The 24595-nt window shown below is 61.5% G+C and overlaps 3 protein-coding genes across 4 annotated transcripts in view; 1 reads left to right on the top strand and 2 right to left on the bottom strand.

Moving 5' to 3' along the window:
* Positions 1-12: 12 nt before the first annotated feature.
* PMPCA (peptidase, mitochondrial processing subunit alpha) lies at positions 13-10144 on the top strand. The gene is made up of 13 exons (XM_070378736.1): positions 13-129; positions 1450-1652; positions 2079-2158; positions 2398-2480; positions 4036-4130; positions 4910-5010; positions 5515-5778; positions 6074-6166; positions 6367-6485; positions 6576-6666; positions 6746-6808; positions 8136-8280; positions 9238-10144. Exons 1-13 carry the CDS (start codon positions 59-61, stop codon positions 9405-9407), a joined length of 1578 nt encoding a protein of 525 aa, XP_070234837.1. The 5' UTR covers positions 13-58; the 3' UTR covers positions 9408-10144.
* Positions 10145-11396: 1252 nt separating this feature from the next.
* INPP5E (inositol polyphosphate-5-phosphatase E) lies at positions 11397-21241 on the bottom strand. 2 transcript variants are annotated; one of them, XM_070378734.1, is made up of 11 exons: positions 21108-21241; positions 19163-20242; positions 16142-16265; positions 14848-14945; positions 14167-14291; positions 13958-14077; positions 13644-13751; positions 13140-13301; positions 12927-13042; positions 12667-12803; positions 11397-12197 (listed from the first exon to the last, which is right to left on the bottom strand). In XM_070378734.1, exons 2-11 carry the CDS (start codon positions 20008-20010, stop codon positions 12065-12067), a joined length of 1971 nt encoding a protein of 656 aa, XP_070234835.1. In that variant the 5' UTR covers positions 20011-20242; positions 21108-21241; the 3' UTR covers positions 11397-12064. The 2 variants fall into 2 exon arrangements, with proteins under 2 accessions (XP_070234835.1, XP_070234836.1); XM_070378735.1 differs by lacking the exon at positions 21108-21241 and adding an exon at positions 20636-21004.
* A 378-nt stretch (positions 21242-21619) lies between these two features.
* The window catches only part of SEC16A (SEC16 homolog A, endoplasmic reticulum export factor), a 32423-nt gene continuing 29447 nt past the window's right edge, over positions 21620-24595 (bottom strand). The window contains 2 exon segments of the mRNA XM_070378733.1: positions 21620-23066; positions 23852-23929. Of these exon segments, the coding sequence (XP_070234834.1) occupies positions 22998-23066; positions 23852-23929 (147 nt within the window). The 3' untranslated portion in view covers positions 21620-22997.

Genomic DNA, 24595 nt, shown 5'->3' with positions numbered 1-24595 from the left:
GCGGGGCGCCGGGGGCGGAACCAGAAGTGACGACAGAAGCGGTGGGCGGGGACACAAGATGGCGGCCATGGTGCTGGCGGCGACGCGGCTGCTGCGGGGCTCGGGCTCGTGGGGCCGCTCGCGACCGAGGTGAGCCGAGGGCAGGCCGGGGGTCGGCCGGGGGCCGGGGCAGCCCGAGCTCCCCTGGGTGCCCCGCCTCCGGCTTCCCCATGCCGTGGCGCGGCGGCCGGTGAGCGGGCTGGGGGTGCGGGCCCCCGGCCCCGTCCCCGAGGCGACGGTGGGGCTTCCTCGTCTGGCGCCCCGGGCTCCGGCCCCGAGCTTCATCCGTCTCTCCTCCCCCTCCCGCTTCTCCCGGGCGGTCGGGGGCTTGTCCGAGGTCACGTGTCATCTCCGCCTCGGGCCCCTTCCGGCCGCGTGTCCCCTTGTGAGGCCGAGTCCGCGGGGCCTCGGCTCCTTGGGGCCCGCGGAGCCGGGGTTCCGTGGCGGCCAGAGCCGTCCCCTTGGCCGCGGCGCTGTGCGCCTTCTCCTCTGGACCTCTGGCCTTTTCCCACACTAGCACTTTCGTTCAGGCGACAGGTGGGGTTTTGCCTTCTCGCTGTGTACAGCATTTGCGTGGGAGCCGGGTGCTATGATGACAGAAACCAGGCAGTGGGTTCAGACAATCGCGCACCTAGAGTATCAGCTTTGAAGCCGCAGTTCCGCGGTAGGAAACAGGAGACAACTTCAGGAAGAATGAAGAGCAGCCTCCAAGGAGGTGTTAAGCCAAGAGAGGTGGGAAATGAGAGAAGGGTTAGCCCTGTGAGCAGTGCTGGTGAAGAAGGCAGGGCAGGCCCAGCTGCGGGCGTGATGAGCCAGTGTGTTGAGAGTGTGAACAGCGGGCCAGTGGGCGCACCTGGTGCGGCGGGGCTCGACGGGTTAGGAGATGAGTTTGGAGAGTGAGTCGGGGGTCAGAGCATACAAAGCCTTTGGGACCTGGTGAAGAGGTGTGGCTTCCATTTAGACTCCAGGGGGGCTTTTGAAGGGCAGAGCTTGGTCAGGTGCTCTGTGAGCAGAAACTGACTTGACCTACACAGCCCCCACCCGTAAAGGGCTGTTCCTACTGTTTCATAGACACAGCACCAGCTTGCCTCAAGGGCCTGGGCTCAGGCAGAATTTGTTCCGTCAGTGACGCCCTTGGTCACGCCTCTGCCCTGTCTCTGGGATGGTGTAGAAATCTCTGCATGAGGAGATGCAGGCTGCACCTTGGTGGCCACCACAGTTTACGCTGTTCTCTCTCTCTCTCTCTCTGTTTTTTCCGGTCGTTCCAGGTGTCTTGCAGGATGTCAGTTCCCCAACCAGAGATTGAGTCTGGGCCCCGGCTGTGAAAGTGCCGAGTCCTGACCACTGGGCTGCCAGGGAAGGCCGCAGCGTCTCATTTTCCTCATGCCTGCACCACCTTCTCTGTTGCAGGTTTGGAGACCCCGCATACAGACGGTTCAGCAGTGGTGGTGCCTACCCCAACATCCCCCTCTCTTCCCCCTTGCCGGGAGTACCCAAGCCTGTTTTTGCTACAGTTGACGGACAAGAAAAGTTTGAAACCAAAGTTACCACACTGGACAATGGACTCCGTGTGGCATCCCAGAATAAGTTTGGACAGTTCTGTACAGTCGGGAGTGAGTACTGTTGGTGGTGTTGGGGGTGGTCCTGTTTGTTGCAAAATGCACACACCTCAGTCGACTGTGAGTTGTAATTAGGGCATAGTTAATAAACTGTGTCCTGAGTGAAAAAGCACATTATAGAATCTGAAGGTTTAGCAGCTGCAGAATGAACAGTAGCTGTCTCGGTGGTGGGTTTGTTTTCCCTCTTTCTACCTTTCTGTTACTCTAAAAATTTTCTACGGCGAGCATAAAGTGAAGAATCCTGTAAATACTGACGTGTGTGTACCCGTGAAGTGCTCAGAATTGAGACAGTGGACATGCTCATCACTCTCACGTGTTTAAATTTGGCTGTTTAGTTGTATTCACTCTTTTAAAAGGTTTGTCTTAAGTGTTTCCTGTTGAACATTTGGTTTAATCTGTCAATTTTCTTTTTATTACCAGTTCTTATTAACTCTGGATCAAGATACGAAGCGAAATATCTTAGTGGAATTGCTCACTTTTTGGAAAAATTGGCATTTTCGGTCAGTGTCCAGTTGGTCATTTTGAGTCTATGCTTGGAAAGAACCTATCCAGTTTCCTGTTTTAGAATGGCAATTTCCATAAGTGCTTAAGTTGCTGAGTTGATGTTAATTAAAGGCATTTGAGTTAAAAAAAAAAGTTGATTTAATGTGTTTTTAAAGCAAAAGTAAAATATTTTCTTAAAGATTGTATTTTGGAGGTTGTTTTGGACTGCTTATTTAGATTCTCTTATTTTTCGTAGTCTACTGAGAGATTTGACAGCAAAGATGAAATTCTGCTTACCTTGGAGAAGCACGGGGGTATCTGTGATTGCCAGACCTCGAGGTATGCCGGCTTCACACACAGATCCCTCTTGCATCGCGTGGAGCTGCTGCTCTCATCCTTGCTCACAGTCCCCTGAACACCCCCCTCGAAGAGGCTGTGGGGCTGAGTGGTGAGAAGCGAGCCCTGGTCCAGGCAGAGAGCTGGTGGCGAATTGGAAGAGTGGGCAGACTTGCAGGGCCACGGGGCCTCCAGAAGGCCGTTTCCCTGGTCATTGGAGATAGGCCGCCGGCTGGGCACAGGGGGTCTCTACGGTGCTCACAGATCAGGCAGAGGGCGGCCCCACAGGTGATGGGCGTAAGAGCCAGGGACCCAAGGTGTGCTGGGAGTGTGGAGGATGGGCCTCTAACTCGTTCTGGAGTCAGGAAAGTGACTTGACGTTGGCCTGGTTCTTGAGGGAGTTTGCCAGGTGGAACGATGGGAGACAGAGGCTCAGACCTGGAGAGTAGCAGTTGCAGAGGCTCAGCCTGAAGAGGCAGGGGTCTGTTTGGGAGGGGGGTTCACAGACAGCCAGGGGTGTGGTGGACAAAGACAGGTAGCGTTTATCTAGGGTAGGGCATGTTCAGGAAGCTTTGTTCAGGGCAATATGAGATGAGCAAAGATCACACTTTGGGGGTGGGGTGCGTCATGTGTCGTGTGGAATCTTATTATTAGTTCCCTGACCAGGGATCGAACTTGTGCCCCCTGCAGTGGAGGTGCAGGATCCTAACGCAGGAGCTGCCAGGGAAGTCCCGGGTCCTACTTGATTAAGTGGTTGTTTACTGCCATCTGAATGCTACATAGTGAAATGACAAGGATTAGAGTTAGCATGGTCTCTGTGTTCATGGGTTCAAAAAGAAGTCTGTTGAGAAGCTGGTGGTTCCCAGCTGCCTCTGAGTGAAGTCAGAGTCTCTGCCTTCGATGTCATTTAGAGCCTCTTCCTCCATGTCCCCAGGTCCCTTTCTGGTCAGGCGGGCCTGAGTCCTGCTCCTACGCAGCCCACCCACTCTCAGCTCCCCATCTGGTTCTCTCTCCCTGCCCTGCTCAAGATGGCCCCTTCTCTGCAGAGGCCCTGGGGGCCGTCTCTCCTCCAGGGCTCGCGCCTCTCCTGTGGCTGCTGTGCTCTCTGGCCTCCTGCCAGATCGCCCTTCCGCCCGCACTCGTGGCTCTAGTTTTCAGAGCCACGAGGCTTTGCAAGGGGACGCCTGTGCTTCCCCTTCCGAGGTGACTTGGTGCACCCGTCCCGTCGCAGTGCTGCTGTCTGAGGCCAGGTGTGCACCCCCGGACCGGCCACGCACCAGACACACAGCACGGGGGCAGGGACAGCTGTGGAGGGGCCTGTGCTGGCAAGGACCGCTCAGAGCCCCGCGCGTTTGCTGGACAGTGTCTTCCACTCCGGCGCTTAGCCTGTGCGGGTGTGGATCCTGCCTGCCGAGGGTTCATACTGTGCGACAGGAAAGGGGAGCAGCACCAGGTTTGGGTTGAGCCTGGATGCAGAGTGGCGTTACCCCCCACCCCACCCCGCGTATGCCTGTCGTGCCCTCAGTGCCCCCAGGATTGGTTTTGTTGGTTTTTTCAGAGACACCACCATGTATGCTGTGTCTGCTGATTCTAAGGGCCTGGACACAGTGGTAGGCTTGCTGGCAGACGTGGTCCTGCACCCCAGGCTGACAGGTGTGCGCTCCGGCTGCTTGAGGGGTCCCTGGGGGTGGGGTGCCTGGAGCTGTGTCGGCGTCCTGCCCTGGGGAGGGGCATGGTGTCCTTGGAGCCTTGGGCTGCCCGGCCAGGGACGGCTAGTACAGGGACACTGGAAAGCACACTCACAGGAAATGTGCTTGGTGCTGGGTGCATGACACGCCTCGCTCTGCTCTGCGACATCTGCAGTGGAAAGGTCCTTTCATTTCAGAAAGGCCTCTCGGGTGGTGTTTATATACTGACGGGTGTGCTACCAGGAGTCTCCATGTCCCTGTCTCCCCCCGCCTTCCCCAGCCTTACAAACGGCAGGATTTGCACTCCCCGCCAGGAGCAGTGCCAGACTGGGCTGGCTGCGGTGTTTCCCAGCAGCCTGGCCTTGGGGCAGTGGGGGAGCGGGGTCCCAGGCTACAGGACCACGTTCATGGTTCTCTGGCGCTTGTCCCGGTGACCTGAGGAAACGCCCCCGATGTTGGTTTGTGCGTGTGTCTGGGTGGACGGCTGGGGACCGGCGTGCCTCTTGCAGGAGGCTGCGCCTCAGAGCAGGTCCGTTTGGCTGCCTCGTGCCGGAGCCGGAACATGCCCAGTCCTCCAGTCTGCCTGCAGGGTGTGCCCCGTCCCCCCGACTCGCACGTACGTCCCCCAGGACTGTCCCGGGGAAGGCAGAGGAGACTGCCAGCGCCCACGGGTCAGCGACATGGCCTGTTCAGGGACCTGGGCTCCAGGTGGCTCCTCCTGAGCCTCGGTTTGGTTCTTTGCAGACGAGGAAATTGAGATGGCGCGCATGGCTGTGCAGTTTGAGCTGGAGGACCTCAACATGCGGCCCGACCCGGAGCCGCTCCTCACCGAGATGGTTCACGAGGTGAGGCGGGCACGGTGCCCCAGGGCCACCTCTGGAGACGCCTGGGATTTCTCAGGTGTCAGCAGTGCCCGCTGTAAACTCACCAGCCCTCAGAGCAGTGAGAGCTCTGGGACGTGCCCTTTGTGTTTCGTACGAGCTCTCATTCCGGAGCGACGGGCTTTACTATTTTTGTAAACGCACAAAGCTGCTCCGCCAAGCAGTAGCTGAACCAAGCCGCTGGCGGCTTCCCGTCTGCTGGGGGTCGTCGCGGGCCAGCTCTCGGGGGGCTGAACCAAGCCGCTGGCGGCTTCCCGTCTGCTGGGGGTCGTCGCGGGCCAGCTCTCGGGGGGCTGAACCGAGCCCCTGGCGGCTTCCCGTCTGCTGGGGGTCGTCGCGGGCCAGCTCTCGGGGGGCTGAACCAAGCCGCTGGCGGCTTCCCATCTGCTGGGGGTCGTCGCGGGCCAGCTCTCGGGGGCCTGGCCGCCTTCTCTGTGTCACGTGTGTTCCCCTCACTTCCGTGCCCAGGCGGCGTACAGGGAAAACACGGTGGGGCTCCACCGTTTCTGCCCCGCGGAGAACGTCGGAAAGATGGACCGGGACGTGCTGCACGCTTACCTGAGGAACTACTACACCCCTGACCGCATGGTGCTGGCCGGGGTAGGGGTGGAGCACGCACAGCTGGTCGAGTGCGCCCGGAAGTACCTCCTGGGGACCTGTCCCGCCTGGGGCACGGGGGCGGCCGTGCACGTGGACAGATCGGTGGCTCAGTACACTGGGGGCATCGTCAAGGTAACACCGTGACCTCGGGCTGCGCGTGCTTTCTTGGACTTCTTTTTAGGTGGTATCTTACGTTTATCCTGTGGGTGTTTGAGTTGATGATGTTGTTGTAGCTTCACCTTAACCCAAATCCTCCTTAGAGCTGAGTTGGGCCAGAGCCAGAGGCTCGAGTGGCTCTCGCCTCTCCAGGGCCTCCTGATGTTACTGCACGACTTCTGTAGGCCTGGTCACAGACCCCTTGGCCTGAGGAGCGCCGAGGCCCAGTGGCCCGTATCTGAGCACGCACACCCGTTCTGCTTGGTTGCAGCTGGAGAGAGACATGTCCAACGTCAGCCTGGGCCCCACCCCATTCCCTGAGCTCACACACATCATGATCGGCCTGGAGAGCTGCTCCTTCCTGGTGCGTCCCACTGCCCTGCTGAGTGCTGCCCCAGCCTCCCACCGGAGGGGGATGTCACCCCCCGCACCATGAGCCCCACCCGCCTTGTCCCCACAGGAGGGGGACTTCATTCCTCCCACCCGCCGTGTCCTCACAGGAGGGGCCTTCACCTCTCCCCACTGACCCCCCCCGCCCCTCCCTCCACCCCGGTGTCCCCACAGGAGGGGGACTTCATCCCTTTTGCAGTGCTGAACATGATGATGGGCGGGGGCGGCTCCTTCTCGGCCGGTGGGCCCGGCAAGGGCATGTTCACCAGGCTCTACCTCAACGTGCTCAACAGGTGGGTCGGGCGTGCCGTGTCCAGGTGTGTTGGGGCCCTGGCCCAGCTGAGCCCGCTTTGGGCTGTGACACCTTTCCTGTGCCCTCGCAGGCACCACTGGATGTACAATGCGACCTCCTACCACCACAGCTACGAGGACACGGGCCTGCTGTGCATTCACGCCAGCGCCGACCCCAGACAGGTGAGGCTGGGCTGCTTTCCCCCGGGGCCGGGGGCCACGGGGCTCAGCTGGCACACTCGTGCTTCCCGCTCTCCTGCAGGTGCGAGAAATGGTGGAAATCGTCACGAGGGAGTTTGTTTTAATGGCTGGGACTGTGGACGTGGTGAGTACATCTGTGGTGCTGGCTGGTGGAGACTGCGGCATGGGGCGGCCAGCAGCGGCCTGTGTTCCGTGCCCACCCCAGCAGCGTCTCAGCCAGGGCAGCACAGCCCGCAGGCGGGGGCCCGTCCTTGCTGATGTCCCTGCTGAGGAGCCCCCAGCCCAGCCTCCTGGGCCCGCCCCACGGCACCTCAGCCGCCTGCGGAGGAACTGGAGAAGCACCCCACAGAATGAGCTGGCCACCCGGGGCGTTTGTCTCACCTTTTCTGGCTCTTGTTTGTTTTTAAGTCCTGTTTCCTTGTTTGTTTTTTATGCCATACACGTTTAGAAGTCTTTTTTCCTGGACCAGAGCTGGCACAAACGAGCACATTCTGTGTACACGGTCCATGCGGACTGTGCTCATACACTTCCACAGGCACCCAGCAGCAGAGAGCCCGGCGCATGAGCCGTCTCCTCTGGGTTAGAGCTGCTTTCTGCGTGTCTTGTCTGCAGGATATGCAGTTACCACATATTTCTTTCCTGATAAGAAGCATGGTATTAAGAATAAAAACACGTGTGGAAGTTTGCACTTGACATCGTTAGCATCCTACCAGAAAAACAGTGCAGTGTTTTTCTCTCAGGCAACGCCAGTTTGAGACAAAAAGTATTTGCCTGAAGTTGCAAAAGTGAATGAGGCCTGTGTTAGGTCAGGACTTAGCGTACTTCAGTGGTGCGGAGTCAGTGCTGATGCTTCTCCAGGCCTACGCGCCCCTAGCAGGCGGCCTGTGCCTCTCCTCAGCCCCGCCTCTCCCCTCGAGCTCCGGGTTGGGCCTCAGGGACATGGCCACTGGGCTCTCAGTCTAAGCTTCCGGCTTGGTCGCAGGGGCCCCAGGTGCAGAGCTGGTAGGGTGAGCACCGCTGCCCGGGCCTTGCTCCTGGGCTGGGGGAAGCCCTGGAGCTGACAGAGCCGGCAGCCAATTTGTTTTCCTGTGATTGCCGTGTGCGGTCCCCTTTGGGGTCCTGCAGTTCGGGGGTTTGTGGTTTTCCTGCTTGTGTCACACAGCAGACTGTTTATACACAAGCGCTCCAGGGAGGCAGGACTTAGGCCTGTTTGGGATGTGGCCAAGGCCCTGTTAGTGCATTCCCCCCAACCCAGAAAGCCCGAGGATAAAGCATGGCGGGACTTGGCTGGTGACTTCGGCGAAAGCCTGGGCCCGGGGGGCTTCCTCCCTTATTCAGCCCAGGGTAAGCGAAGACCCTTTCTCAGGACATGTCTTTCAGCCTCTGCCGCCTGGGCCACGTGCCAGTGGCCGGGTGCTGGGGCGTGAGGACTGAGCCACATGCCCCTGCAGGTGGAGCTGGAGCGGGCCAAGACGCAGCTCACGTCCATGCTCATGATGAACCTGGAGGCCCGGCCCGTCATCTTTGAGGACGTGGGGAGGCAGGTGCTGGCCACACGTTCCAGAAAGCTGCCCCACGAGCTGTGTGCACTCATCCGTGAGTAGGGTTCCTGGGTGGAGGCCCTGCGGGCTCGGGCCCTGCCTTGCCCTTCGCCCAGCGTGCTTCCCAGCCCTGCCAGTGCCAGCTCAGCGCCTTACTCGTACTGCCCCAGCTTTTTGCCCCCTCACACACGGGCCTCACAGCCCCTCCAGGTTTAACACAGATTCAGCGGGGACCTGGGTGGAGTGCGTGACCAGAGCCCACTGCACGTGGAGGGGCACCAGCCCCCACAGTGGCTCTGTGCCAGGCGTTGGTGGTCTCCCTGCTTGAACGTCCAGGCGTGCCCTAAGCTTCATCTGCCTGTGGCTCTCGGCCTCTGTAGATTGCTCGGGTCTGCAACCCCGGAAGGGTTCGCCTGCCGCTTTGTGGAGGCACCTCGCTAGGTGAAGTGTCTCCTGGGTGTGGAGGCCCGCTGGGAACTGCGCTCACCCCACCCGTGTGTGAACTCTTGTCTTCCCTCGGAGAAGCTGCTTGGTGCTTGAGAACCACAGTTCCGACCTCCCCAAGGCCTCATCTTCTGTAGGAAATTAGTTCCTGGGGTGTCAGTCCCTCCTCTGACGCTGGGCTGCGTGTACGGCCCCTCAGCCCCCTGGTTCCAACCCCATCCACTGTCCATGCAGCCCTGAGGAGGTAGTTTTTACTCTCCTGTGGAGTTCTGTAGGTGAATCAAACGAGGCCTGTTTTTTCCCTTGGTTATTACTAACTTTCTGGGAATGAGCACATCCTTGTGTGTCTGAAACTGACCCTTGCCCGCCCACTAAGACCTCGCCCTGACCCACTGCGGCCCACTCTTGGCTGCACTCGGACGCTCTGCAGTCCCTAGCACCGCTCCCGGCAGGTGGGGGGCACTGGCGGGGGGACCCACCAGTCTGTTCAGGGCTACTGCCACAGTGTGGGGAGGGCTGGGCTGCGGCAGTGTGCGGGGTGGCCCTGACACCTCTGCTCCTGTGCCAGGCGACGTGAAGCCGGAGGACATCAAGAGGGTCGCCTCCAAGATGCTCCGTGGGAAGCCCGCTGTGGCTGCGCTGGGAGACCTGAGTGAGCTGCCTGCGTACGAGCATGTGCAGGCAGCGCTGGCCAGCAGGGACGGGCGCCTGCCCCGGGTGTACCGGCTCTTCCGGTAGAGGCGCCACAGCGGCGCGCCCCCCGTGCGTCTCGGGGGTGACGGCAGGGCAGACGTTCATGGCCTGTGACTTCCCTGAACATGAGTGGACAGCTCAGCAGAGCACGCTTCCTTCCGAAGACAGGCAACCAGCAGAATAAAGGTTGCTCTCCAGCCCTGTGGCCGGAAACCAGGGACTCACAGGGAGGGGGAGCCACCGGTGCGGGTCAGGCCAGGCTCACCTTCCTGCTCGCCCAGGAATCTGGGCAAGTGGGGCCACCACAGGGTCCCTGAAACGAGTGGTGTTGGAGTGGGTGAGGCCTGACCTCTCCTTGGAGGCCAGCGGGCCCCTCCAGCCTGCCCACTTCTGGAGGCTGTGGCCATCCACACCAGCATCTGGGGTCCCAGAGTGACCCTTCATCGCGCTTGACTGATGGGGGGAAGCTTCTCCCTCTCCTGATCTCCGAGGTGTGCAGGCGGGGCGGCTGGGCCTTCTGAGACTTGACTGGGGGACGTGCTGGGCGGCAGGAGGACTGAGGCTGTGTGGAGCCCTGCGGGACCTGGGCACTGCACTGGCTGCCTCGCCCTCCGGATGCTGCTGTGGTTTAGAGGGGGGCTTCCTTCCTGGCCGTCAGCGGGGTGCACAGCTTTGTAGCAAAGAGTCGACTCCAGGCCATTTGTTTTGAAAGCCCAGGGGCAGCCCTGCTGGGTGCAGGAGTGATTTCAGGCCGTCAAATAAATGTTTCAGCTTCGGCGTCATCCGTCACGTCCACTCGCCTTGCCACAGCCTGTCGCCACATCTCTGTCCCTCTGCTGCCGCACAAGAGCCCTGGCCTGGCTGGGAGGTGCCAGTCCCTGCCCTCACTCGCCCCTCTGCTGCTATCCGCTGAGTGGGGGCCCAGTGGTTGGGACCTTCTGTGGTCATTGCGATGGGACAGAGGGAGGCGTGCTGGGAGCTGGTACCAGCCGGGCCGTGTCTGCTGGGAGGCTGAGCCCCAAGGGTTTCGTTTCCTGGACGCTTGCCCCCAACTTCACGGCCCCCTCCACTGCACTCAGCCTCACGCGGCCCCCACCCCCGACGCTGTCCACTCTGCTTCCAGAGCCCTGCGTGCCCCTTTGTCATCCTCTTGGTTGGCACCCCTGCAAGGCTGATCCTCAGGGACTGCCTGGCTGGCAGTTTATGCTCACGCCCTGGCGGCAGCCTGGTGCCAGCCTATGGCAGGACTCAGCACGTTTGAGACAGCAAGAGCCAGGTTTTAAAAACCACCCTCACACGTGGTTATATTTCAGTTCTTTATGAAGCTTATTTTGTAGACCCTGGTCAATTTCATTTTCATTAATTTGAATTTCAACCTAACTTGCCAAGTAAAATCCCATTCACATAAGTCTAATTGGTTACATAAAATACACCGCTTCACTGTGGACCCGTGAGATGTGTGCAGTGACCCGCCCCCCTCCCAGCTCAGGACATGAAGCTCAGTCTCAAGCAAAACTAATTCATATCAACGTCACTAACTTTTGCATGATTTCTCAGAGAAAATGCTGAGAAAGAATCCATAAAACCCTACTCATTGTGACCCCCGTTATCACAAAGATCTATAACAAGAGACTTCCTGTTAATTGGTTGAAAGCTCAATGGTACATTCATCAAATTTCATACATCCAGTCTTAAGAGTTTCCAGAAATCAGATGGGATAAGCTATGCATTCTCATTCATGGAATTTTCTGAATTTGTATCAAAATACTGGGTGTGTATCACTTTGACGTGGAGACACATTTTGGAAGCTGAGGCTAATGAAAGTTGGATACAATATTGGTTGGAAGTGACTTAATATCGCTCAACAGGATCTGTCGAGAACACTTACCTGGGGCCGTGCGTGGGTGCAAATGCAGGACGGGGCCAGGTGAGGCCGAGCTCCCCCCTCAGTGACAGCCTGTGCTTGCAAGAGCCTTGCAAGCACAGGTGTGCAAGACTGGTCTTTCTAGGACCCAATCTTTGGCCAAAAAGAGCTTAAGATTCAATATATGCATTTATTTAAAAATATAAATATGGAAAAATAAATAATTTAAAAGACTAGATTGAATGCCCCTAGATTTTCCCACATTCAAAGCCTATGCTTTTTTTTTTTTTTTTTTTTTTTAAGGGGGGTAAGCCACAAGGCGGCAACAGGCTCTAAACCCTTTAAGAAAAGATATCGGTGGGGTGGCCTCGGCCCGCAAAGCGGCAACACCCCACACTTCCAGCGGCTGCTCCAGACCGGAAGTGCGTCCCTCACGCTGCTGTTGCTCTGGGCCAACATGACCTCAGCAGGTGGACCCAACTGCTGGGGGAGGACAGCAAGGCAGTCTGTGGGCCTGAGCGGCGGCTGGCCCTCCTGGTTCCCAGCAGCACCCCCTGCCCGCCACTGGGTGCCAGAAGGGCCGCTCTTGGTCTGGGTTGGGGCGGGTGGTGAGGGGGTGCTGCTGCTAACGGTGAACCTGGATGTGCACACGTAATCACCTAACGGGAGGTTAGGGCGCCTGCCCGCAGGGCCTGTGACCTGCGCTTGGCCAGCCTGACACGGTCCTTCTGCCGCTGACGGCCGCAAGGTGCAGGGAGGTCAGCCTGAGCGGGGGCTCTGCGGGGACACGCTGGTTCTGTTCTAGAATGGCCCGTCCCTGGGGCCTCCTCAGGAGGCCTCAGGAGACGGTGCAGATGGCGCTGGCGTGCTGGCTCTTGAGTGCCTGCTGCCTCTGGATCTCTCTGGAGATGCGTCTCTTGATTCCCAGCAGGTACAGGTCCCGGTCGAACTTGCCAGCGGCAAGTGGGATGCTGGGGAGGAAGGGCCGTCAGGAGGGCACTGTCCTCCTGCCCCCGCACCTGAGTGTCGGCCACGGGTAGGCGGCATGTGGAAGAGCTGGGCACAGCTGAGGCCTGGGTCCCCGGGGCTGCGCCCGGGCCCACCATCCGCGCGCCCACCCGCAGCTGTGTGCCGACAGCCAGCGGACGCTGCCTCCCGCCTGTGCCAGGCCGACCCCTTGGTAGGTGGCCCCTGCCACCCACTGGCTGTTTTAGGGGGCATGTGCCTGGGAGGCCTGGCTGGCTCGGGGTGCGGGCAAGGCCCGCACCCTCTGGTGCGTCGCTCGCCTGACGCTGGCTTCTGACCCACGGCACAGCCACCTTCCCTCGGGGCACCCAGAACCCCGCTCCCCTCGGGGCACCGGGACACGCAGAGACCAGGCTGTGCTCTCAGGCCGCCCCCGCCCGGGGCCCAGGAGCGAGAGCATCCAAGGGTACTGACTTGTCTCTCCCTGGCCTCACTTTGACCCGGAACAGGCCGTACACGGGGCGGTGGTCGGACGTCCTGACGCCGGGGCAGGAGGAGTACTTGACGGGGCAGATGTCACCCTGGTGGCGGCTCCTGTATAGGATGCGGTCCTGCGGGCAGTCCCGGGGCTGGTTGGTGGCGGGCTGGGCTGGCCTGCTCTGCCCTCCAGCCGAGTCCCCGCACACGGAAGCCCCCAGGAGGCCTGACCCCGCTCCCCAGCCCCGGGCGGTCACCGTGTAGGATGGGGTCCTCTGCTTGGAGGTGGTGTCATACGAGTCCTTCCCGACGTCGAACTTGTATGACGGCAGGAAGTGGATGTCCGGCTCCTGGAAGCCCTTGAAGATGGACCCTGGGAAGGGGCACGGCCCCGACTCGGTGGCGGCTCAGGGCCAGCGCCACCCCGCCCCTTGGGCCCGCCCGGCCACAGCGGCGCCCTGCCTGCTCACCTCTCTGCATCTCGCGGGTGAGCTGGTCGTGCTGCAGCAGGGCCTGCACGCTGGAGCTGAGGTCCTGCTTCAGGATGGCCTCCACGGCCGCCCGCCCCCCGCTCAGGCGGAAGTTGAAGTCCCCGAACCAGAAGACCTCGTCGAAGCGGGTGGTGACGTCCGCTGGGGCATGAGCGGCAGGGAAGTGTGTGAGACCCCCCCCACCACTGTGTGTCTACACCCTGACTCCGGGTCAGGACACTTCCCTGCACCCCCGAAAGAGGGGGGCAGCCCAGGACACCCTTGGGGCTCAGGGCGAGGGAGACGGGGGGGGGGGGTGTCCACAGCTTTCTGGGTTCACAGGGTCACAACTCAGGGAGCCTGGCACCAGACCTCGCTTCAGGTTGGTGAGCGATTGCAGACTTTTCTGGCCTTGGTTCTCAAGGCTCCAAACATTCCTCTCCATTAAACCACCCAGAGAATGAGAGAAGTTGCCGTGTCTGGGGGGAGGGTAAAGCGACTCACCAGCGTCGGAGCGGTAGGGGCTCGTGTCCGGCACGTTCTTGGGCAGGGCCAGGCCCTGCACAGTCTTGCTGTAGTCCACCAGCCGCTCGCCCACCTTCCCGTCTCCCGCTGCAAGGACAGCAGGGTGGGGCCTCTCCACAGGCAGGTTTCTGAGCCCAAGGTTGGTGCCTGGGGGTCGGTCCGAGACAGACCCCCTACCCAGCAAGGTCTGATCACCCAGCATCTGCACCGTGACCCTCCCCTCGAGGGGTCTGGGGCTCACAGGTGAAGGGGGGCCTACAGGCGAATGGGGGGGCCTACGGCAAAGGACTTACAGGTGAAGTGGGACGTGATGAAGAGCAGGGAGGTGCCGAAGAAGGTGAAGCTGACGCCCAGGGCCCCCTTGGTCTTGATCTGGGACACGATGCGGGTGGTCACCGTGGAGCTCTCCACCTCTGCGGGAGGAGCAGGGCTGACCAGGCCATCCCCGTGGGCCGGCCAGGCTGCCCACCCCCAGCCTGCACGCCCAGCCTGGGGCACCCACCTGAGCAGAACCAGATGAGGTCCCTGCGGATGAGCACAGCCATGTAGAGCGCGCCGTGGGCTGCCGAGTACAGCATGACGTAATGCGGGCCCAGCGTCTCCTGTAGCCGCACCTCCCACTCCCGCCTGCGGGGCGGGGGGTGGTCAGAGCTGCAAGCTCGAGGGCGAGCCTGGACCGCCCCCTGCGTCTCCACCATGGCCACGGGTCCTCCGCTGCCTCCCAGAGGCCAAGAGCAGGAGCCCAGGGAGGCAGGAGGGGGCCACCTTCCCTGGAGCCCAGACCCTGCCCCCCAGTGTCCGGAGCAGACCGGGCACCTCCACTCCGGCCAGGCCTGTGCCGCGACCCTGCCCCAGTCACCAGCTGAACTGCCCACACGGCCAGGACAGGTGAGCAGTGACATTCAGGGGCTGAGCTGGGGGCCGTGCTGTGCTGGGTCCCTCACTTTCTCCTGGAGCAGCTATCTATTTACAAGAACCTCAATCGCATTTCTTTTAAACTCTGAGTCCCCACTTGAGAAGAAAGCGATCCCGATTGAGCCCAGGCTTAGACCACAGCTCATGTCTCCCCTCACAGGGGGGTCTCGGGCAAAGAACCGAGACTGGTTCACAGGACTACGCTGGAGCGGCGGGTCGGGGACGTGGAGCATGTGGGGCAGCGGCAGGGGGAAGGCCCTGGCCCTACCTGTCGGAGCAGCCCTCCTGGACGCCCACAACATACAGGTCCTGGGCCAGGTCAGCCTCGGCCGGCAGCAGGAGCTCGTCCAGGTTCGGGGGCAGCTCCTGCGGAAGGGCAGCTTCTGGCAGGGGCTGCAGGGGCCCCATGGCGGGAGCTCTGCTGTCTGGACACCCTTGACCACACACGGGGAGCCGCTGGCCCGGGCAGGCTGCCCACCCCTCCCTCGGCCTGTCCTCGCAGGGCCTGTGCCCCACCCCTTGCCAGGGCCCACGTACAGCAACTGTGCTGCTTCCGGCCCCCGGGCGTGGCTGCCTACAAGGGGAACCCCCCAACCTCTGCCCTCACAGCAGCCCCGGGGAGGAAAGTGGGCACCTCGCCGGCGGTCTCCACTTCCCCACCAGCTGCGGCCCGGGCGCTCTGGGCCCCAGGTGCAGGCTAGGCCGCGGACAGCCCGGGGCTCCCGGTGACAGTGGAGCCAGCAGCCGGCACTTCCGTTCAGGTGGTGGTTTTGTGGGGAGGGGCCTGTCCTGAAGCAGCCCCGCCCATCACCCTGAAGGCTGGGAGCCCGGGATGCGGCCACTTCTGTTCTTTGGACGGGATGCGCTTCGGCGCACACTGGTGACAGAAGGCACTCCAGACAGGGCCGGAAACCCTGCTGGGCGTTAGGTCGCCCACCGTCCGGAGGAAGCCTGTGGGTGGCCCCAGAATCGGAGCCTCCCGCACGCAGGGGTGGAGACCCCTAGCTGTGGGAAGGGATCCCCCAGGAGACACGGGGTGGCTGGAGAGAAAGCCCCTACTGGGCTCCCCCAGAAATCAGTGGGTGAACCCTGCGCCCCCTGGCTGCGGTCGTCCCGGGGCCCCGGCTCACAGGCGGGATGGACATGAGCCCCGACCACGGGGATACACGGCGGGAGACAGACCCGGACCACAGCGTGGACGCCCGCCCGCGGTGTGCATCGGGGCACCCGTGTCCCCACGCGCTTGTGGGGATCTGGGAGGCACTCGCACGAGTGGCGCAGGGCGAGTAGAACAGCGGGGCCGCCTGACGGGTGAAGGGGGCAGCCACTTGGAGGCCAGGTGAGGGGTGGGCTCTCGGCAAATCTCTGCTCCTTCCTCCCAAACCTGCTGTCAACCTAGAATTGTTCTGACACGTACAGCGTCTCTGAAAACCTAAGCATCTGTGCCGTGTAAGAGAGGGGGGCGAGGGCCGCTGTGACGGCCAGGAGGCTCCTCTGCGTGCCCCGGGGAAGAATCCAGAAGGAACCCCGTCCCGTCCCGCGTGGGGCCGGTGCCCGCTCACCTTCTGGCCCTGCATGTTCCACGTGGCCACGAACAGGGCCACGCTCCGGTCCGGGAAGTAACGGGCCAGCTCATCTGCCCCCATCAGGGCCCCAGTTGCCAGCAGGCTCCCCTCCAGGTAGCTCCTGCGGAGACGGGCCAGACTGAGCCGGGGGTTGCAGCAGATGGACCCAGGGAGGGGCTGGGAGCAGAACACACCTCCGGGGCCGGGAGCCCCCTCCCAGAGCTGGAGTGGCCTCAGGACCCTGGGGGGGGGATGGGGGGAGCACAGTGCGGAGAGCCCCTGGAGCCCAGGGAAACCTGCCATGTCCAGGGCTCTACAGACACCCTCAGGCTCCTGGCCTCCGGAGAGGAAGGGATAGGCAGGTGATGTTTGGGGCTTTTGGGGGGACCCTCTAAGCGCAAGGCCCTGGGAGGGCTGCAGAGGTCGAGGTGGGCTTCTGGACCGTAAGCAGACTTGGGGGGGACACGCCCTTCTCCAGGGCTCCGGCCTCCGCCTTGCCAGCCAGCACTGGGAGCTTGTAAAGGCTTCCTGGGATGCCTTGGTCTTTGCAGGTTCAATCCACTGTAGGCTCTCACAGAAGAACTCATGCAAACGGTGCAGAGTCAAACACCGCCACAGAGGCCCTGCGAGGACTCTGCCTGTGGGGCTGTTCGCCTGTCTCCACTTAACCCGAGAGCAGCCTCGTGTGTGCCCAAGCACCAGGGAGACTTCATTTAGGGACAAACCTGAGATTCGTGTAATTTTCACACGTCCACGAAGGACTATTAGTACTGCCTCGGTGTTTTGTTTTTTTTTTCCCTTCTCAACTGTGTGAAAACTCTTTCCCTTGGACCCATGACAAGGACTGTGCCTGACTGATCAGGTTCCCAAAGACGGAGGGGAACGCACAGGCTCAAACGTCCAGGCTCAACCAGTCCATCCTAAAGGAAATCAGTCCTGAATATTCATTGGAAGGACTGATGCTGAAGCGGAAACTCCAATACTTTGGCCACCTGATGTGAAGAGCTGACAAGTTCAAAGGTCTCACTTGCTGTTTTCATTCCAACTTGCTTAGAAGACCGTAGACCCTGGCTTGCAGAGATGGGCACCAATCCCTTGCAAGGAGGTGAAGTTAGAGTCCAGTCCTTACAAGCTCACCTGTGTGGCTCTTAAACTCTGACCAAGCTCTGCAGGACAAGAGCTCGCGATGTCAGGAGGCAGGCGCCTCCCTGAGGCCGCCCTGTGTTAAGGATCCCATCGGGCTGCCTGAAGGGCTGCCTTCTCCAAACCAGCCCCGTCTGCAGTGTGTGCAGAAGGCAGCCCCTCAAGGGCACAATCCACTCCCCTTTCCTCCGTCCTTTGCCTTGACTCCGGCCAGGTCCGGGCTGTGTGCAGCCCACAAGCTGAGACTCGCTCCTACACTTTCAGTGTTCCTATTACTCCTTTTTAATCAATGACGTTGTGTATTTATTTGGCTGTCATGGGTCAGTGAAGCAAGGAGATCCAACCAGTCCATCCTAAAGGAAATCAGTCCTGAATATTCATTGGAAGGACTGATGCTGAAGCTGAAACTCCAATCCTTTGGCCGCCTGATGCGAAGAACTGACTCATTGGAAAAGACCCTGATGCTGGGAAACATTGAGAGCAGGAGGAGAAGGGGACAACAGAGGATGAGATGGTTGGATGGCATCACTGACTCGATGGACTGAGTTTGAGTAAACTCCGGGAGTTGGTGATGCACAGGGAGGCCTGGCGTGCTGCAGTCCATGGGGTCACAAAGAGTCGGACACGACTGAGCGACTGAACTGAACTGGGTCTTCGTCATGGCACGTGGGAGCGTCCATCTCCGCTGTGGTATGCGGGATCTTTAGTTGCGGCACGCCAATTCTTCATTGTGGCACGTGGGATTTAGTTCTCTGACCGGGGCTTGAACCCGGTCCCCCGGCATTGGGAGTAGTCTTAGCCACTTGACCACCAGGGAAATCCCCTACACTTCTCAGTGGTTGGGGAAAAGAAGTATTTTTGTGCCAAAGGAAAATGACCTGAAAGTCACACTTCGGCCTCCTTGAACAAAGTATTCCTTTGTCCACAACACTATGCTGTTGATGTGTGTGGCCTGGGGCTGCTTTTTCATCCCCACGGTAGAGGTCAACACTTGCCAGAAACTGCGTGGCTCACAGACTCGAAACAGTCAGTGGTCTGGGTTGGAGGGGCGCGCTGGGGGCAGTGGGGGCAGGCAGGGAGGGCACAGGACGGCTTCTGAGCCGCAGCGTGGCCCCGAGCCCAAGCTCCGGAAACAGCAGGCCAGCACACAGCCAGTGGGTGTGGACGGGTCAGGCTAGGAGCCCCTGGGGTGTGGTGTGCCCTGAGGCTCCGGCTCAGGGCAGGGGGTTCAGAGCTGGAGATGGGGGCAGCACCTGCCTCCCCTTCAAGATATAAATTAGGCGATAATTAGGACTAACCACTCAAGCCCTGTGACGCTGGACACCCAGCATCTTCCTTGCCCACGGGGTTGGGGGCCGAGCCCTGCCTGTTAGGAGACTCTGGGGCGCTCCTGAGTGTCAAGGACAGGGGTCGGGCTTCTGCCTGCGCCCCTCCCTGCTGGAGATTGGCCATGGGGCCCCTCCCCTGGGGGCAGCCTGGCCACGCCCCTGGGGGCCCCAGCCTCATCCAGCTCTCCATCCTGGAAAAGTGCCAGCATTTACATGGGGCATGGCCACCTAACACTGGTCCTCAGCAAAGGGACCGTGTGGACACGGGTCCGGGACACACCTCAGAGTCCTGGGCCCACCTGCACATGCACACGGAGGGCGGCTCCCGACACGGCCTGCCCGTGTGCAGAGGGGTCTGTGCATCTGACCGGCTGTGTTTCACCGGGGCCTGTGGGTCTGAGACGCAGAAGGAAAAGCTGGGGGTACAGCTGGGAGAGGCGGGTAGGAGGAGACGGCCCACACACACTCTCAGGAGAACCTGCCTGCGGCTCTCATGGGGCTTCTGAGGGTTTCCCAAGACCCGAGGCCGCCTCCCCCAGGGCCCTACCTGCTCCGGACGTCCTTGGCACGGATGGGCGCCAGGAGGCTGAAGGTGGACCTGGACGAGTGAAGGGAGCAGTCATCGTAGGCCAGGGGGCTTGGGGGCCGGCCGGGACCCAGGCTGCTGTGCGCCCGGAACAGCCTGGCCTGCAGCCGGAGCTTGTAGTCGGCGTGATCTGGGTCCACCTTGTTCGCCGTCCGCAGGCCTTCGGAGGCCATGTTGCGGGCCATGGCGGGCAGCGGGCGCGGGGAAAGCAGGCTGGCCAGCCGAGGGGTGCTCCCGGCCGAGGCCCCTTCCCGGTGCAGCAAGTCCAGGGACGTGCTGATCATCCCAGAAAGACAGTTTCCCCATGAGGAGGGCCCCCCGCTGCCCGGGGCCCTGCGAGCTGTGGGGATCTCCTGCAGGGAGGCGCTCAGGCAGGGCGGGGAGCCACTGCGGGCGGGGGTCCCGGGGGCCTCGTCCTGCAGGGAGGCCCCCGAGGGGCTGGCCCCATTCCGCACAGTCAGGTCCTCGCGGCTGGTTCGAAAACGCCTCTTTCTCCAGCCCTTCTCATCCAGGGACAGCGCCCGCTCCAGCCTGGGCCTCGGGGGCGGCGGCTTTGGGGTGAAGGGTCTCGCTTGGGCCCGTGGGTCCTCGTTGCTGACTTGCTCTGGGGTATCCAGGGGGAGCTCTGGGCTCCTCTCGGGTCCCTGACGGCTGCCAGCAGCCGGGGACCCCAGGCAGGGGACAGGCTCTTCATCACTGTTCGGAAGCAGTCCCTTGAGCATGCTGCCTTCAGGACACAGACACCCCTGGGCAGTGGGCTGCTGGGAGGTGGTCTCTGAATGCCCCAAGCTCACCAACTTGGATGGCATAGTCCGGGGGGCCAGCTCTCAGGGCCGGGGGCAGCCTGGCTGACCCCGGAAACGGCTCCTCTGGGGGCTGCTGCCGACGCCCGGGGTCAGGGCCGTGTGCTTGGCCGTGGCTGGGGGGGCGGGAGCGGAGGCATGGCAGCAGCTCCCCCTCGGGCCTGGGGTGGTCCGGCTCGGACAGGATCAGCTGCTGCATGGCTGGGAGCCCCGAAGGTCCGGAGTCTCCAGAAAGTACCTAAGGGAACACCCTGCGGTTAGCCTTCATCACCGGGGCAGTGATGCCACTTAATGGTCCTGAAGGACAGCATGGGCAGGGTGACGGAGCGGACAGGTCATTAGCGGCCCAGCAAGAACAAGCATTTATGCGTCCTGGCCCGCTGGCTCCTCCCAGGAGATGGGTGAAAAGTCCAGCATCTTAGGATGGAGGAAAGTCTCCTTCTTGCAGCGGGTAGGGGGTGGGCGGGGGCGCTGCTTCTCACTTGGGGAGCCAGGGACCCAACTAGCGAGAATTTCCACCCCAAAGGCGTAGGTGCAGCCTCGGATGGGGGATCTGGCCGGAGCCCATTCCTTCCTCCCCCGCCCCGCCCCCGGCCCCCTCCCCGGGGTCAGACGGCCCTACCTCGCTCACCTGCGCGCCCACCACCATCGCTTGGCCCACAGATCCCGCCCCGAGAGCAGGCGACCCTGAGCAGGTCTGCGCCCCGGCCGCGAAGGCCCCTGACTCAGGACTAGCGAGTCTGGCCCGGCCGGTTGCCCGCTCCCCAGGGTAACAACCGCCCGGAGCCGCGGGGCTGGGGACGAAGTAGGGGGCACGAGACGCGCGCCCGGGGATCCTGGCGCGCCACGGACACCCGCGCCCCGCTCCGCGCCGGGGAATCCCACAACCCGATCCCGCGCCAGGGACCCGTGCGCCCGGACTCCAACCCCGGGGTCACCCCGCCCGGTCCTCGAGCCCAGCTCAGGGGTCGTTCCGCTCAAGGCTTCCGGGCTCCCGCCCAGGGGTCACTCGGAGCTTAGGTCGTGCTGGCCCCGTGTCCCCGCCCCGGACTTTCTCCAGGACTGCCGCCCCCGACCAGGGTCATCGCGCCCCGCGCCCCCACCTCTCGACGTCGCCAGCTCCCCAGCTCCGCGGGCTTCAGCGGCCGCTCCCCGGCAACCGGCGGACAGGGTGGCCTGGATCCCGGCGCCCGCAGCGGCCACTGGCGGCCGGAGGACCCAGGCGCGTGGAGCCAGGGCCGAGGGCGCCCTCGGGTGGGTGCCGGGAGTGCCGGCGGCTTCCTTCGGCTTCCTTCCCCCGAGCGCAGCTCGCGCCCCGCCCCTCGGGCCCGCCCCCAGCCCCGCCCCTCGTCTCCGCGTTTGACTAGTGAGGACCCTGGGGGACCGGAGCCTAGAAAGCAGAGCGCTACCCTGGTCCCTCTTCACTGCCCTCAGGATGGGTTTTCCCGTTAGGCCCGCCCACCGCCCATCGGAGAGGAGCCCCTTTCTCCAGGGGGTCCCCTAGCGGGCGGGTCTGGTGGAGGGACAGAAAGCAGTGGCCCAGGGAGCCCTAGAAGCCAATCAAACCCAGGTCCCCAAAGGCTTCAATAAACAAAAGGAGACAGCGTGAAAGGCCTTGAGAGCGCAAAATATTTTATTTAACAATTTGCATTTAGGAAAAATAGCAGCTCCCGCCTCAGAGGAAGCTTCTTGAATCAAAACTCACTGGCGGTCAACACAGACAACGGGCAGGTTTCAGCCCGGGGGTCGCACTAGCACTGACCCTGGACACGAGGCCGCCGCCAGTGAGGTCGGCCCCTCCCACAGGGACGCGTCCTGGAAACCGTTCTGCGGGTCCTTCCGAGACGACCCAGTGGACCCAAGGGCCCTGTGCTGACCCCATCCCACCCAAGCCCGACACTTGGATTAAAACCCAACAAACCACGTCCCCCAGCGTTCTACAGAAATTATTTTCTAATGATTTTTATAAATACTTAAATCTTTTCTTTAGTCCCTTTAGACAGAAGAAGAAGAATGTGAACAGTTTTGAGAACAGTCGATGAAGCCTTAAAGCTGAGTCCGCCCGGAGGTCATCGTCCTGCGCAGGTTCACAGGCTGAGTCAGCAGGGGAGCCGCTGACAAGTCTGGGGCCAGAAAGGTCGGACTCTGGAGCTTCGGACAAGAAACAGCTGCAAGCCACTTTCTTCAGGATGTTACCAGCTCCCTAAGCGACGCAGCGGTCAGAGGCAGCAGTCAGCTGACAGCACCGCGGGGGCCGGCCACAGGAAGCAGGGCCTGGCGGGTCCAGAGAAAAACCCAAACCAAACCCGGAGTCCCAGCTGTGACGCTGGACCCATCACTCAGAACAGCTCTGTCCCAGCCGGTCCCTCTGACTGTGGGAAGCCTCCCAGTCCTGGTGAGGCCACAGGAGACCACGCAGAGCTGGGCACGTCTTGGCTCCAGGAGATAAAACGCAGGTCAGTACCGAGGGCTGCTCTCAAAACCTAACGGAGCTGCTACTAAAGGAAGCCCAGTTTCCTCGGAGACGAAGCACCCTTTCAGGCTCAACAACGTGGAGCAGGGGCTGACCTGACCGCCTCTGGGTGCAGGGCAGGCAGGCAAGCTCCTCTCTGAGTCAAAGGTGCACTGTTTCCTCCTGGCATCTGAAAGGACCTCTGGGCTTTATCTGGCAACGATTCACCGTGAGGTTTTGAGAGATGCCTTAGTCACTGAGAAGCAAACTCCTCCTGCAGCCAAGACGCCTCCAGCCTCCCTCAGTGTCACGTCCTCAGGTGCCTGCAAACGCTGGTCCTTAAATCATTCCTTGGGTCAGAGAGCCACTCTTCATCCAGCACCGTGAAGGCGTGGAATTGATGCTGGAACGCTCCACACGTCAGTTCTGAGTCGCTGTGTTCACGCCCACGTGGGGACAGACTGGAGTCGCAGGCCTTTGGCCTGACCTCTGGGCGGAACAGCCATCTCCCGTCCCGGTGCTGCTCCAGGACGCGGCCCTTCTAGCTTAACGCCGGGTACTTCCTCTGGCCAATCCTCCCCGTCCTTGAGCTTCCTGAGGCAGCAGGGGCCTGAAACAACAGGGACAGGACTGAGGTCCACACGCTGGCCCCAGGGGGCCGCGGACCAAGCAGAGCAGATGACGGGTCTCAACAAACAGGTGTGTGCTGTCGTCTCACGCGCAGCCCGGGTCCCTAAGGCAGGGTGGTGGGGTGAGGCCGTGCCCACAGCCGGGTGTCTGAGGAGCCCTGGCCAGAGACAGGGGGAGGCAGGGAGCACCCGGGGAGGCGGGCCTGGAGCACAGGCGTTTACTCTGGGTCCCAGGAAAGCCCTACACGAAGTCAGAGTCAAGAAGTTTTGTGAAGGCATCAGCAAGGTGAAGATCCAGTAGAGAAGAATCCCCTCAGCTGTGGAGTGGAGACGCAGATGGCGGCTGGGAACAGGGAGGGCGCAGTTGTGGGGGCCCACCCCGGAGGGAGCCCGAGGCTGGGGACCCCAGGTGGCCAAGGGCAGGGTCTGCCTTGGGACGGCCCACGGTCAGGGGAGGTTTTGAATTCCTAAAGCCAAGACCTCCCCGCAGACCCCCTCCTCTATTGCATCCCAAGGCTGCCCCCACCTCCCGTCCACTCTCTCCAGGCCAGAGCCTGGGAGGGAGACAAATGAAAGTAAGCATTTCCAGCCTGAAGGTCACCAGCCACCAGGTGAAGAGGGGCCAAAGTCAGCACAGGAGGAGGTCAGCCCCACCCCAGGGCAGCATCAGCAGGAAACGGATGGGGCGCCCAGCCCCCTCCCCCAGGGCCCCCCACGCCCACCCCCAGAGCAGCGGCAGAGCCGGGGAGACAGCGAGGGCACTTACTTGTGCAAACTGAGCAGGGTTGTAGAAGGGCACCGCAGCCCCAGAAGGGGCCCCAGCAGGGGCGACAGCACCGGGAGCCTGGGGAGCACACAGAGGCCGTCTCACCCTCTGACCAAGCACAGCAGCTTGGTTCGTTTGCAAATACAGACACTGTTTCTGAGGAAGGGTTTATCACACTTTTGAAGACGCCACAGAAGCAGGTCAAAGGTGCTTATTGCAGAACTACATTTAATTATTTAACGGGGCTCAGAAAACAGTAGAACTGGGGCATGCACACGCAGGAGTGGGGGAGGGGAGCAGGAACTGGGGATCGCTCCAGACCTCAGGCGTCCAGCTACAAAATCCAGTGCTCTAGTTCACAAACGAACACGTCCCAGGAAGTCCTTCTGCTGAGCCAAGGGAAAGCTTAGTCCCACAGCGCATGGAAGACGTGCTCTTTTACTTCCGATCGAGCCTGACCGCAGGACAGCGGCCACCATCTCACCCTGCCTGGCCTAAAACACTTTCTCCTGTTTGATCAGAAAACAGAACCTGTGCCTTCGAAATGAGAGCGTCCTGACCCCAGTTGGCTTCTGATGTGCGCGCGTGCACACACGCACCCCGCGAAGCTATGCCTGTGACTAGTCCTTTGAAAAACTCAATTCAGAAAGAGCACAGCCACAGAACTTGGCCGTTTGCTATGGGCATCCTGGAGTCAGTCTGACCGTGGATGTGCCTGGATATTCGACACCACCCTCTGAGAAC

This window comes from Bos mutus, chromosome 11 (genome assembly GCF_027580195.1).
Source record: "Bos mutus isolate GX-2022 chromosome 11, NWIPB_WYAK_1.1, whole genome shotgun sequence".
NCBI classification, from domain to species: domain Eukaryota; kingdom Metazoa; phylum Chordata; class Mammalia; order Artiodactyla; family Bovidae; genus Bos; species Bos mutus.
This window is presented reverse-complemented; position numbering and strand designations above follow the sequence as displayed.

What these genes read in the sequence shown, in the direction of transcription:
- INPP5E (XM_070378734.1), bottom strand. Translation starts at nt 20,010, where the DNA reads ATGCCATCCAAGTTGGTGAGCTTGGGGCATTCAGAGACCACCTCCCAG. An exon ending in GGAACATGCAGGGCCAGAAG is followed by an intron (nt 14,946 to 16,141) that starts GTGAGCGGGCAC and finishes GCCCTTCCGCAG; the next exon opens with GAGCTGCCCCCGAACCTGGA. An exon ending in CACCCGCGAGATGCAGAGAG is followed by an intron (nt 13,043 to 13,139) that starts GTGAGCAGGCAG and finishes GCCCCTTCCCAG; the next exon opens with GGTCCATCTTCAAGGGCTTC.
- PMPCA (XM_070378736.1), top strand. Translation starts at nt 59, where the DNA reads ATGGCGGCCATGGTGCTGGCGGCGACGCGGCTGCTGCGGGGCTCGGGC. An exon ending in TGGGGCCGCTCGCGACCGAG is followed by an intron (nt 130 to 1,449) that starts GTGAGCCGAGGG and finishes TCTCTGTTGCAG; the next exon opens with GTTTGGAGACCCCGCATACA. An exon ending in TGGAGAGCTGCTCCTTCCTG is followed by an intron (nt 6,167 to 6,366) that starts GTGCGTCCCACT and finishes GTGTCCCCACAG; the next exon opens with GAGGGGGACTTCATCCCTTT.